This window comes from Solanum verrucosum, unplaced genomic scaffold (genome assembly GCF_900185275.1).
Source record: "Solanum verrucosum unplaced genomic scaffold, falcon-dt-bn FXZP01000248.1, whole genome shotgun sequence".
NCBI lineage: Eukaryota > Viridiplantae > Streptophyta > Magnoliopsida > Solanales > Solanaceae > Solanum > Solanum verrucosum.
In genome coordinates, this window is record NW_026020475.1 from 583967 (window position 1) to 599121 (window position 15155).

The window sequence follows — 15155 nt, forward strand, 5'->3', positions numbered from 1 at the left end:
TTGCATGCGTCTTATTGCTATATATATTGAGTTCAGTTAGTCATGAGTCGTACAGAGCCGAGGTAAGTGTTCTCTTGTATTTCCTTTCAAGCTTAAGTTGTGTTTTGGCTTTCCCGCTTGCATACTCGTACATTGCATGTACTGATGCCAGTTGGCCTGCATCGTTTGATGATGCAGATTCAGGTACCCCGGATCAACAGCCTGCTTGTCGCTGATCCAGCTGAGCACTCCAGAGTCAGTGGTGAGCCTCCTTGCATTCCGGAGGACTCAATTATTTTGTGTTCTTAGTTTTTGTCTTATTAGGATGTTGCGGGGTCTGTCCCAACATCCATCTCAGTATTTTAGAGGCTTCATAGACAGACAGTCAGTCAGCTAGTTTTGAGTCTCGTATCTATGTATTTATGTAAATATCCTATTTTGAGATTTGGGTTGCCTTATGGCCATATTTTTATAAGTTAAGTTGTTCTGTAATATTGCATTTCATAGAGTTATTCTGTTGAGGTTTCCGCTGAGTTAAGATAGCCAGGCCAAGGGTTCGCTTGGGGCCAGAAATGGTCTCCAGGTGCCGGTCCCGCCCAGGGTGTAGGCTCGGGGCGTGACAAACTTGGTATCAGAGCCAGGTTTTCAAGAGTCCTAGGGAGTCTATGAAGCCGTGTCTGTAGAGTCCTAGTTATCGGTGTGAAGCGCGCCACATCTTTAATTGGGAGGCTGCAACATTTAGGAAGATTTCTCACTTTTTTCATACTCAACTGGTTTCAGATAGTTATGCCTCCACGAAGAGTTGGCAGAGGGCGTCTTCCTAGACGCTATGTTGATGAGCAAGAGTTACCTGATGCACCTGGAGTGCAAGATCAAGGGGAAGTTACTAATGCCGAGTTCAGAGAGGCAATTAGAATTCTGAGTCAAGCTGTAACTAATCAGATTGGTCAGCAAAGAGGAGCTCGACATGAAGGAGCTAACACTTCAAGGATTCGTGAGTTCTTGGGGATGAATCCTCCGAGTTTCACGGGTTCGAGCACTACTGAGGATCCAGAAAACTTCATTGAAGAGTCAAAGAAGATTTTTGATGTGATGCATGTGTCAGATACTGAGCGGGTTGAACTAGCTGCGTATCAATTGAAGGATGTAGCTAGAACTTGGTTTGACCAGTGGAAAGGGGGCAGAATTGAGAATGCACCACCTGCGAGTTGGGCCTGTTTGAAGAAGCTTTCTTGGGGCATTTCTTTCCTCGAGAATTGAAAGAGGCTAAGGTACGTGAGTTCCTCACACTTAAGCAGGAGTCCTTGAGTGTTCATGAGTACAGTCTGAAGTTCACCCAACTATCCCGCTATGCTCCGGAGATGGTTGCGGACATGAGGAATAGAATGAGCTTATTTGTTGCTGGGCTGTCTCGGTTGTCGAGCAAGGAAGGTAGGGCGGCAATGCTTATCGGGGACATGAACATATCAAGGTTGATGGTTTATGTCCAGCAGGTTGAGGAAGAGAAGCTGAGGGACAGAGAAGAGTTCAGAAATAAGAGAGCTAAGATCGGGAACGAGTCCGGGCAGCAGAGAGGTAATTCAAACCGTTCCTCCTTTCAGCAGAGGCAGAAGGGACCTGCTACATCATCTGCTAGGGCACCAGCACCCAGATACAGAGGGGAACATAATGGCCAGAATTCGAAGGACTTCAAGGTTACACCAGCACAGTCTTCAGGTAGTGTGGCACGCGGAGGTAGTTCGTTTCCTGCATATGCTAAGTGTGGTAGAGTTCATCCAGGGAAGTGTCGTCAAGGCCAGACAGGTTGCTTTAGGTGTGGGCAAGAGGGTCACTTCATGAAGGAGTGCCCTAAGAATAAGCAAAGTAATGAAAATTTGGGCAGCAGGGCCCAATCTTCTCCAGCTGCTCCCCCAGACAGGATGGCATCTAGAGGAGCTACTTCTAGTACCGGTGGAGGAGCAAACCGTCTTTATGCGATCACCAGTCGCCATGAGCAAGAGAATTCCCCGAATGTTTTCACTGGTATGATCAAAGTCTTTGCTTTTAATGTATATGCTTTGCTAGACCCAGGAGCAAGTTTATCGTTTGTAACTCCTTATGTTGCGAATCAGTTTGAGGTTCTTCCTGAAAGACTTTGTGAACCCTTTTGTGTTTCTACACCTGTTGGGGAGTCTATTCTAGCAGAAAGAGTTTATCGTGATTGCCCTGTTTCTATCAATCACAAGAGTACCATGGTTGATTTGTTTGAGTTAGACATGGTAGATTTTGATGTCATTCTAGGTATGGATTGGCTTCATGCTTGTTATGCATCGATAGATTGTAGAACTCGAGTAGTCAAGTTTTAGTTTTCGAATGAGCCAGTCATAGAGTGGAGTAGCAGTTCAGCAGTGCCTAAGGGTCGTTTTATTTCGTACCTTAAGGCAAGAAAGTTAGTTTCGAAGGGTTGTATCTATCACTTGGTCCGAGTTCATGACTCTAGTGTTGAGATACCTCATTTCCAGTCAGTTCCTATTGTAAGAGAGTTTCCAGAAGTGTTTCCTGATGATCTACCTGGAATTCCTCCTGAGAGAGAAATAGATTTCGGCATAGATCTCATTCCAGATACTCGTCCTATCTCTATTCCGCCATATAGAATGGCACCAGCAGAGTTGAAAGAGTTGAAAGAGCAGTTGAAAGATCTCCTAGAAAAGGGTTTCATTCGACCGAGTGTCTCACCTTGGGGTGCTCCGGTTTTGTTTGTGAGAAAGAAAGATGGTTCCCTTAGAATGTGTATAGACTATCGTCAGTTGAATAAGGTTACCATCAAAAACAAGTACCCTCTTCCGAGGATTGATGATCTTTTTGATCAACTTCAGGGTGCCACTTGTTTTTCAAAGATTGACCTCCGATCAGGCTATCATCAGTTAAGGGTAAGGGAATGTGATATCCCAAAGACAACTTTTAGAACCAGGTATGGTCATTATGAGTTTTTGATCATGTCCTTTGGTTTGACCAATGCGCCGGCAGCTTTCATGGATTTGATGAATAGAGTCTTCAAACCTTATTTAGATATGTTTGTTATTGTCTTTATTGATGATATACTAGTTTATTCAAGGAATGAAGAAGATCATGCTAGTCATCTCAGAACAGTCCTTCAGACTTTGAAAGATAAGAAGTTGTATGCCAAGTTCTCTAAGTGTGAGTTTTGGCTTAAATCTGTGGCGTTCCTAGGCCACATTGTGTCCGGTGATGGAATTAAAGTTGATACTCGGAAAATTGAGGCAGTGCAGAATTGGCCTAGACCCACATCTCCAACTGAAATTAGGAGTTTCTTGGGATTAGCTGGCTATTATAGAAGGTTTGTTGAAGGGTTCTCGACTATTGCATCTCCTTTGACGAAGTTGACTCAGAAGGCAGTGAAATTTCAATGGTCTGAAGCTTGTGAGAAAAGCTTTCAGGAATTGAAAAAGAGATTGATTACTGCTCCAGTTTTGACGCTACCAGAAGGTACTCAAGGTTTTGTGGTGTATTGTGATGCATCTAGAGTTGGTTTGGGTTGTGTCTTAATGCAGAATGGCAAAGTTATAGCTTATGCCTCCAGACAGTTGAAGGTTCATGAGAGAAACTACCCAACCCATGACTTAGAGCTAGCTGCTGTAGTATTTGCTTTAAAGATATGGCGTCATTACTTGTATGGTGTGCATGTCGACATATTCACTGATCACAAGAGCCTTCAATATGTGCTTACTCAGAGAGAGCTTAATCTCAGACAGAGGAGGTGGTTAGAGTTACTCAAGGATTATGACCTGAGTATTCTTTACCACCCAGGTAAGGCTAATGTTGTTGCTGATTCTTTGAGCAGGTTGTCTATGGGTAGCACCGCCCATATTGAAGAAGGAAGGAGGGAGTTAACAAAAGATGTGCACAGACTGGCATGCCTGGGAGTCAGGTTTACAGATTCCGCAGAAGGAGGAATAGCGGTGACGAGCAGGGCCGAGTCATCATTAATGTCAGAAGTGAAAGAGAAGCAAGATCAAGATCCCATTTTGCTTGAGTTGAAGGCAAATGTTCAAAAGCAAAGAGTATTAGCTTTTGAACAAGGGGGAGATGGTGCATTGAGATATCAAGGTAGATTGTGTGTACCTATGGTAGATGGACTCAAAGAGAAGATTATGGAGGAAGCTCATAGCTCCAGATATTCCGTTCATCCAGGTTCCACCAAGATGTATCGCGATTTTCGAGAAGTTTATTGGTGGAGTGGCATGAAGAAGGGCATTGCTGAGTTTGTTGCTAAGTGTCCAAATTGCCAACAAGTGAAAGTTGAACACTAAAGGCCCGGTGGTTTGGCTCAGAGGATAGAACTTCCAGAGTGGAAGTGGAAGATGATCAATATGGATTTCATCACAGGGTTGCCAAGATCTCGTAGACAACATGATTCTATTTGGGTAATTGTCGACCGAATGACAAAGTCAGCTCATTTTCTACCGGTAAAGACTACCAATACAGCAGAAGATTATGCCAAGTTGTATGCTCAAGAGATAGTGAGACTTCATGGAGTCCCAATCTCCATTATTTCAGATAGAGGTGCACAGTTTACTGCACAGTTCTGGAAATCTTTTCAGAAGGGCTTAGGTTCAAAGGTGAACTTAAGTACTGCCTTTCACCCTCAGACGGATGGGCAAGCAGAGCGCACTATTCAGACCTTAGAGGATATGTTGAGGGCTTGTGTAATCGATTTCAAAGGGAGTTGGGATGATCACCTACCTCTCATTGAGTTTGCCTACAACAACAGTTATCACTCTAGCATCCAGATGGCTCCATATGAAGCTCTTTATGGGAGAAGATGTAGATCTCCTATTGGATGGTTTGAAGTTGGTGAAGCACAGTTGGTAGGACCAGATTTAGTTCACCAAGCTATGGAGAAGGTGAAAGTGATTCAAGAGAGGTTGAAAACAGCACAGAGTCGTCAGAAATCCTACACTGATGTTAGGAGAAGGGCATTAGAGTTTGAAGTAGACGATTGGGTATATTTGAAGGTTTCATCCATGAGAGGCGTTATGAGGTTCGGTAAGAAGGGGAAACTCAGTCCCCGGTATATTGGACCTTACCGCATAGCCAAGAGGATTGACAATGTTGCTTATGAGTTGGAGTTATCACAGGAACTAGCAGCGGTTCATCCGGTATTTCACATCTCCATGTTGAAGAAGTGCATAGGCGATCCTTCACTGATCCTACCGACTGAAAGAATAAAGATCAATGATAACTTATCTTATGAGGAGGTTCCTGTTCAAATCTTGGATCGTCAAGTTCGTAGGTTGAGAACAAAGGATGTAGCCTCAGTCAAGGTCCTTTGGAGGAACCAATTTGTTGAGGAAGCTACTTGGGAAGCCGAAGAAGACATGAAGAAGAGATATCCATATCTCTTTGAATCCGCAGATCAAGGTATTAATTTCCTTCTTAGTGCTCTTTAAATTATAATGAGCATGTCGTTACTGTTGTTGCGTTTGCATGGTTGTTTGTTGGGTGTTGAGTTGATGTTACACCCTTAGCCTTATAAGAGTAACCTCATTCGAGGACGAATGTTCCCAAGGGGGAGATATTGTAACATCCGATAATTTGAAGTGGCTTTGAAGGAGCTTGAAACTTGGAAGAATAGTCATTTTTGGAAAAATAAATAAATGAGTTTTTGGCCAAATTTGAGTAGTCGGTGATGGAATTAAAGTTGATACTCGGAAAATTGAGGCAGTGCAGAATTGGCCTAGACCCACATCTCCAACTGAAATTAGGAGTTTCTTGGGATTAGCTGGCTATTATAGAAGGTTTGTTGAATTTGGCCAAAAACTCATTTTTTTTTTTCCAAAAATGACTATTCTTCCAAGTTTCAAGCTCCTTCAAAGCCACTTCAAATTGTCGGATGTTACAAGCGTGATAGACCAATCAATTCCAAACGTAAAACTCCTTGAGGAAGGAGAGGAGCAAATTATCAAAATGGTCATGATAATGAGGTAAGTGCTTTGAAAGAGCACTGTCACGATCCAAGCCTAGGGTCTAGACGTGACCGGCGAATGGGGAACCCGAAGGAACCCCAAACAAGCCTCATAGCATATCATTACACATCCTTGGTCGCGGAAGCAATTAAAATGACCATAAGCGATAAGCATAATCAAGGGGGAAATCGGGACTAAGGGAGCAAGAGAAAAAAAGAAGAAATGATACATAAATATCATAGATGAGTCAAACTCAAGCATAATACACAACTTGTCCAACACCACCTCTAAACATGAGTACTTAGCGGGGGCCAAGACAAACTACCGGGCTCACCCTCATAGTCAAAACATAACTAAAAAGAAAAAGTCTTATACATAGCAAAAGATCATGAGCAACGTCCCCGGAATGGAGGACTCACCAATAACCTTGATAGGAAATCGTATTAGCCACGCGGAGGAGGATGGTCAAGCGGTGCTCCGGTCCCTACATGGTGACATCATGTAGGCATAGAGTATGCGTTAGTACGTTTGAATGTACTAAGTATATGGGATGCAATGCAATGCTACAATAGATGGACATCATAGGAAAAATGCATAATCATACCCGATAGATAGCATATTAAAGAAATGATATATATAATGACGCTTACATAAGAATCATATTTAGTGGGACGTAGTACATGTGTGGTGAGTGACCATCAATATAGTATTTCCAAGGCCTACCACCCCCTTGGAGAGGCGAAAGAGGTACAAACCCCTCAATGTGGTTACCCGGGCCTACCACCCCCCGAGCTAGGGACCAAGGTACAAACCCCTCGATATGGTTATACGGGCCTACTACCCCCCGTACTAGGCAACCAAGGTACCAACCCCTTGATACGGTTATACGGGCCTACTACCCCCCGTACTAGGCTTGGTCGACTCACAACACTTTTATAGAGAAAATCATATACATGTATCCCTTTCATCATCATTTCAATAATTATATAATCATCCGACTCATAGGATGTACATTGGACCTTCCATTTCCTAAGAATTCTATAAATGACATTTTATCAAACACATGGTGGGCTATTGTTCATGTAGATAAAATCATGTCTTTCAAGAGTACTAAGTCCAACCAATTCCAACATTCATATAAATCAGCCCACCAACAACATACATGTATATATATCAACCTTCATAATTTGATCATGGAAGCATGAAAACCATAAACATCACATAATAATTTCATTTCATGATAATATGCAAAAATAGACCATAATAGGATGTGTAGTAGTAATTCCATAATTCAAGAGTTCATAAATGATCATAAGGATCCATAAACTTGAAGTAAAAATAGAGGATAAATGGTTGGACTTGTGGAAAGGAAGGTTTCCACAATCAACCCACATACCTCAACTTTGGAGAATCCTTGATGAGGATTGGAATGGAGAATTGATGCTTGAGATTGAGTCTTGAATCCGGAATTAAAACTTGAGATGTTTGAATTTGGTTGAAGATCTTGGTGGAATTTTGGAGAGGGTTTAGAGAGTGTTTTGAAACTAGAAAGAAATATAGCTAAGTATGGGACAATCCTCTTTTTTATAAAAGAAAAACGTCCAGCCGCTACAGTAACTTTAGCTACTGGAAATTGAAATTCTGCTCCGACAGGTTTTACGAAAATGATCATAACTCCTTCATCCTAACTTGGAATGAGGTGAAACCAATTGCATTGGAAAGCTAACTCGAAGGGCTTTAATTTAATAGGTAGCGTCCCTTCCAGTTCCTTGTGTGCTAAGAGATATTCCCTTAAAGTTGACCCTGAAAATCGCATTTTTTGCGATTTTCGAATTTTGATACGGTTGCTCTAAAATTCGGGTTAGACCCATTTCCCACTCAATTTGACCCCCTGAATAAGAATATGAAGTCGAATTTCCGAAATCATGCACGAATTTTGAGATATATGGAAATTACAATTATAGGTGTTTCCGAAGCACATTTTCGGGCATTTTTGGGGTCGTTTCAGTCGAATCTTGATGATAACCTTGAGAGCCATAAATGAAGAAATTCTATGTGATAGGTATTCTAGTTATGAATTATTGATTCACTTGAAAAGTGGAGGTGCTTACTTGTCATGTGTGTTGTGGTGTTGAGATAATGTTCCTCTTCCCTACAGACCCTAGGTATGACTAAGTATGATTCTACATGTATACTTGATTAACCTAAGATTTCTAAGGTGAATTGATATAGTGTAGGGTTGTATCATGAAAGAGACAAATTGAGGGTTTAAAGGTGATCCTCCAAGAGTGATGAACCTCTTCATGTAATGCCTTTGATTAGATCACCTAGACTTGAATTGGTTTAGGATAATTCTTCTAAACATGAATTGACTTGATCATGACATTATGTGCATGTTAATGAATACTTGAAGTATAATGTGCCAATCATGATGTGAGTAATGTACTGATGAGTTGTTGTCTCATGGTATTCCCTTATCTATTGTGCTATTGCTATATGTTAGGATGAGTTGTTCCAAAGCCCTTTAAAGGCATATTGCTCGGGTTTGTGCATATGAATGTGAGATGTGTAGAAACTATTGATTCATTTAGAAAGTAAATCTCCTATGACTAATGTGTAAAGTTGGTATTGTTGAAAGGATGTTATTCCCTTACCGTTACACTTTATATTATATGAATTTTCTAGGATGATGATAATGTTGTTGTTGGGTTGTTGCAAGGACAATTACACACACATACACATCATGCATAAAAATGATTACGATGTAATCAAATGGTGTTAATTGAAAGTATAGTTCTCCTATGAACCTTTACTCATTATTATGCATGAAATATAAATAAACCATGTTGATCCTATGGTGTTGATTGAAAGTCCATTCTCATGAGAACACATGATCTTGGTGTGGAAGTCATTCTCAAATACTAATTATGATTTTAAAGTTGAAAGTACATTTTCACCTTTAAATTAATCAATGAGCTATTTAATGAATTGTATTGAACGAAGGGTAGAGCACTCATTCACACATGTAAATAAAATTCAAGACTAATGACGTATAATTGGGAAATATTTCTTAGCACCGAATGGATATGGACAATGAGATAAAGGCCCTTCCGCCAATGCAATAGGGAGGGTCATCCACTAGGGAACTCATGATATGGATGCCCCTCCGCCAATGCAATAGTGCGGGTTTCTAGAAGCAATCTCCCTATCCTAAAACTATGTGCCAACATAGGACCTTAGCTAGTGGATCCACCTTATAGATAAACATTTTTGTCCTACCTTAGGCAAGTAGGACACCTTTCTCGGTGTGGGGTTACACGACACTGGATTCCATGTAGCTCAGATGGTCTATGTCGGTCATGGCTAATTTTCCCTATATAATGAAGATAATGAATGAGATGTGAATTATGCTATGACTTCTTGGTGAGTTTGCTTAGTAGGACTGGGGGTATGGGACTTCACTCCCATATTGAACAAGTAGACTTTGTAGGATGTCATGGGATGGTTCCTTTACATTTCCATGAGATTTGAATGCATGCATTATAGTGAATGGATAGTTGTTATGAATAACTTTCCTCATAATTCATGTACTTTACATGACTATTTCCTTAATTGTGACTATTTATTATAATGAGGTCTAAAAATGAAGTACATGACTAAGGTAGCTTCAAGGGGGGTACTTAGTAGGGTTGGTATTATGGTATGCTAACCACACATTGCAGAAGTGTTCCTTAGGGGTTACCAAGGTAATGGTTTTAATATGAAATGAGTATAAATGTGATCTTGGCTTGTGTTGTACATTGTAAAATGCATGTTAGTCACCATACATTGCACAAGTGTTTCTTAGAGGTTGCTTATGTGATGATTACTTCATGATGAGATGATCTTGGAATTTGTCTTTCTATTGTCTTGTGATTGGAGGCTATGTATTGTGGAGATTGGTATTTGTATTATATTGATGTTGGAGGACTATGCTTGTTATTATAAGGATATCTCTCATATTATAATGAAATGTATGTGAGTTGCCTTATTGGTTGTATTCTCCAACTATTTCAAAGATGAAGTTCAAATAATGGCATAAATCATGATTTCAAGTGAAATGTCCCTTCATGCATGTTTTAATTGTTTTATGCATGGCTTCCATACTTAGTACGTTTTTGTGCTAACCTCTTCTTTCTACATTTTCACCAAGTGTAGGCTTTGGAATATTGGATTCAATTCTCGTGAATAGGTTCATAGGAGATCAAGAAGAAAAATATTGGTGAGTCCTCATTGTATTCGAGGGGCTCAACCTTATGTCCTTTATTGTCTATCTTTTATGTTTTAGACTTTTGTAAGGGCCGTGTCCCTAAGTTTATTAAAGAGTTTTATTCCAAGTTTAATAGATGATTTGAGACATAGTGTCACAGATTCTCTTTCTTTTTTTATAAGAGACTTTGATTGTAAAGAAAAGTTTTTAATTCCGCACTATTTTTATCATCTATGCGATGAATGATGCTATGAGGCTTGTATAAGACCTTTCAGGGTCGAGTACGCCATGTTACGACTAGGGTGTGCTCTCGGGTCGTGACAAACGTGGTATTAGAGCATAAGGGTATTTTTTGGGATGGTTCTTAGGATGTCTCAAACCACATCTAGTAGAGTCTTGTTCATAAATGTGAAGCGTGCCATATTTATGAATAGGAGGCTATCGGATGTTAGGAAAACTGCACTTATTCATTCTTTGAGTTGTGCTATAGAGTTTAACCTTATAGGTCTTTCTTTTAATCCTGATCTGGTGATCTATAGGATATGACTACTCAAGGAGCTTGCACCGGTGGGTTTGAGGAAGACTATGATGATCAAGGAGATTCTCCTCAAAATCCTCGAGTCCCTATTGACTTAAGGTCAAATGAGAGTATTAGGTATGGTTTTCATTGGTTGACTCAAGTCGGGATATAGATTTCAGATTTCTATAGGTCAAAGATGGAGGAAGATCCTCTAGATTTTATAGAGGAAAAATCTAGGGTGTTGAACTTTGTAGGAGTAACACCGGTAGAGAAGGCGGAATTGGCCGCCCACCAATTGAAAGATGTGGCCCTAATGTTATTTAGTCAATGAAAAGGAGCTAGACCGGTAGAAGCGGTCCCCATGGAATGGGCAAGATTTCAGAATGGGTTCATTGATAGGTTTTTCCCTTTAGAGGTGAAAGAGGCTAAGATACTTGAATTTGATAACCTTCATCAAGGTAGGTTGAGTGTTGAGGAGCATGCTCGGTGTTCACTAGGTTTGTCAAGATATGCTCCATCCATAATAGCCAACCCTAAGCTGAAGATGAGTAAATTTGTTTTGGGTTTATCTGACTAGATAAAAAGGGGATGCAGTATGGTTTTGCTTGAGAATGATATGGATATGGATTGTCTTGTGATTCGTGCTCAACGATTTGAAAAAGAAAAACTTGAAGAGAGGTCTAGAGGAATAAAGAGGTATAGGCTTGAAGATGATGACTCCTCCAAAGAAGGGCCTTATGGTGAAAGCTCTTCCAATATCCCCCCTAAGTTTAACCAAAAGGAGGTGTCTAACCCAAAGCCTAAAAGAGGAAGAAATAGTGAAGCGGTGTTACTTAAGCCTACTTGCAAAACATGTGGAAAGAAACATTATGGTAAGTGTCTAGCCGGCATAAAGGGTTGTTATGGTTGTGGTGGGAGTGACCACCTACTAAGAAATTGCTCGGTTCTTACGGCTAGGGGAAGAGAGATGAAGAAGATTAGGATCGATGCTCTTCAAGCTAGAGGTGAATAAGGGTATCCTCCTAATGTTACTCCCGGTATGTGTTTCATTCTTTCCATTTCGGTAATACTTGTCTTTGTGACTTGATAAATTGGATATGATGAACTTTTGAGTAGTCCTTAGTATTCATTGGTTAAATTAGGGCCATATGTGGTTGTTCGTATAACCCAACTTAGCCATAATGAGTTTTATGATGTGTTGGATGTGGATGATTAGTGGTATCTAAGTGATGCCTAGAGGAGTTGGGTGAGTAAACTAATTTAAAAGAGAATAGAAGTGTAATCCTCCAAGGTTTAGAATCATATTGTGTGATGAGTGTGAAGGTTTAGTTATGACTTGGTCTGACCTTAGAATTTAAGAAATATTGTAAAGAGTTTGTATAGGCTTACCCCAAGTGAGGGATAATGTTCTTAGATGGTAAGGTCATTGAGTGTCCTTGATGTTCATGAATTAGACTTGCTTGATAATATCACCTTAAGAGGTGTAGTGAGTTGAGAAAGTTTAGTCCCGGTTTTGGTAGGCTCATATGAGACTTTGAGTGGTGTTGGTAACGTTTCTTGTGAGCAAGAGTGCTTAGCTGAGAACCTCTCTAATTTAGAAATACCAAATGGGATCTTGGACGGGCAATCCAAGAAATGGAAGAGTGAGAAAGTGTTTTCATGAAAATGTTGAGGAGTAGTATTTTTTGTAAGGGTGTTAGTTGATGGTACTTAATTGGGATGCCAAGGGCGAATGAGGTGTCCCAATATCCTTATGTCCCCTTCTATTTCTCCTCTAGCCTTAGATGATAAGTTTTCCTTGACTCATTTCTTGATTTTGGAGTCTTGAATGTTATGTGTGTCCTATAATTTCCTTGTTCCATAGAGTTACTTTTGTAAACCTTGGTAGCGTTTGGATGCATGATTATAAGACCTCTATTGGTTTTAGAGCCTGGTAAGGTTATAATGAGTCTTGACAATGCCTCGAGTTTGTTGAATGGAGTAGTGTTTGAGGTTCTTTGCAAAAAAGGGCTTACTCCCAAGGGGGAGATCATGTGCTTGAATAGCAACATTGATTGAAAGTCCAAATACCCTCATCTTTTCTTCTGTTCCTATTCTAGCTTGAGACCAAGAGTTTCTTTTTTTGGGGGGGCCTTGTTCTATGTCTAGGGGTCATGAGTGTTTTAGAAATTTCCATGATCTCCTTATGTGTTGCATGTTTTTGAAAGATTCTTACTTTGTATAAAATGGACCTTTCATGATTTACATGTTCCTCATGTTGTTGTGCATTCTAGTGTGGTGATGGCATATTTGACTTCATGAGATGATGTGATGAACATGCTTTGTTGTGTTGTGTTGAAATGGCACTTGGACTCCATGTTGATTGTGTTGAGCTTGCTTTTAATGAGAATATGTAATTCTTCCTATGACTATGTGATTAATGATGGTTGGAAGTGATGGTGTAGACTCACTCCTAAGGGGGAGATGGTGTGCCTAGCTAATATTGTTGTGATGTGCTTTACATGTTGCCATGAACTTCTTTAGATAATGCATGTTCATGAAAACTTGTGTTTTGAAAAGAAAATGAGTATTGTGTGAAATGTACCATTTTTGGAGGGTGCGGAATTCATTTGTTTTTTATACTTATAATATATTATATTTGGCTAAAGATTTTGTTGTAATATTCTTTTGCTAAGTGTTTTAATCTTGATATTTCTTTAATATTATTTATGATGTATTCTAGATATAACATACCTTGGGTTCTTAGGTACATATATAAATTATTCTCCATTAATTGTTCTATCAGTTTTATATCTTTTATAGCTTCTGTCCAATATTATAAATATTCATAGTTCATTTTTTAATATGAATCTTCTATATCTAATTCATATAACTATATTCTTTAGTGGTCTAAATATAGTTCATGTAGGTCTATTTCATACCATTGTTGGTTTAATATGTCTTCTGATTCATCGTCATTAAATATTTTCTCCCATATGATTCTTCTTAATTCAATTATTTTTATACCTTTAAGTATATATAATATTAAAGTTTTATAGCTTTTTATCATTTCATCATGTATATATGTATTCATGTTCTTTGTTATGCAAGTTTGTTGTTTTCAATTATTCCTTCCTATCATATTCACAACTGATTAAGATCAAATTAGATCATTATGAAACTAGATTATCTATTTACCATGTTTTCCTGTCACTACTAGCATCGCAGATACTTCCTTCTTATCAGCGCCTCAACTTTGTTTACCCCTATCACGGCTTTCCTCACCTTACCGGTTTCAACATTAGGATGGCATAATATAGAAGTTTTCTCTTTGTTTCCAGTGTGCTAATAAACTAGAAATCATGATTCAAATAATTCTAATACATAATAACTAACATAAACTTATTCAATCATATATATGATATTTAGGATATATGAAATTAGTTCTGCATATTTATTGAACAATATACCTTTGCCTCTTGCTTATCCATGATATCTGAAAGTTGTTCCATTATCTGTTAAGTATTAATATCTTAAGTATTTGAGAGTGTTTTTATGAAAGCTTATTTAGTTTATATTAGGCTTTGCCTGCCTTACAATGTTTACAAATGAATGAATATATAGACAATGCAAGTTTACTATTCTAGAAGCTCTAATAATGCGTCTCTACTATTTACTTTATGACTATGCATCTACTATTTACTTTATACTGTACACTTTATGACTTTTAAGCAAATAATTTACATCTTTATACTATTTGCTTTATCTTGTCGGCCATCTATCTTGTATCTATCTTCTTTTCTTTATTTCTTGGCTTTATCTGTTGAATGTCATTTTCTTAGTTTTATCTCTTTGTCTTCTTCTTCGTTGTATCATTCCAGTTGAATATCTGGAATTATATTATCTTCTCCGTTACATTTTGAACATATATGGTCAGAATATTTGTGCCCAATTAATTTACAATATCTGGTTAATTTTTGAAATAAATCATGTTTTAAAGCTCTTGTTGTAGGTCGTTCGTCTGGCTTTAATAATGATAGGATCCATCGCTGGACTTCATCCATATTTGCTCTTCTTAGTTCTCTTGAATTTGAATATATCATTAACTGATCTCTAGAGTAGTAGCTCCATATAGTATTGCCATTTAAATAATTGTTTGTTAATTCTTGTATAATAGTTGATTATACCAATTATTTCTTTATTGGCATAAAAACTTGGTTATCTCTATTATTTGTTTGTATTTCTTCCTGTTTGTTCGATATCATTAGGTATAATTATAATCTTGTGGTTAATCCTATCTTAATAACTTGGATTGGAGGTTTTATCTCCTATATAATATCTCCGTTGGTGCTGCATAATAAATAAATATGGCGTTAGTTTTTGTTCTGTGCAATTAACCTTTTTATAACTTGAATTTCTGGGTTAGGTAATCTTGATTTGTTCTTCGGTTGTAGTGGATTTA

General features: G+C 38.7%; 1 protein-coding gene across 1 annotated transcript; it reads left to right on the plus strand.

Annotated features, from left to right (window-relative positions):
- Positions 1 to 42: 42 nt before the first annotated feature.
- On the plus strand, positions 43 to 11726 carry LOC125809122 (uncharacterized). Its single transcript, XM_049488761.1, is given in 12 exon segments — positions 43 to 62; positions 178 to 363; positions 780 to 1095; positions 1150 to 1192; positions 1195 to 1216; positions 1304 to 2670; positions 2755 to 3974; positions 4020 to 5138; positions 5238 to 5384; positions 10734 to 10849; positions 10969 to 11029; positions 11292 to 11726. Coding segments are annotated over 12 exon segments (5052 nt in total).
- Positions 11727 to 15155: the final 3429 nt, after the last annotated feature.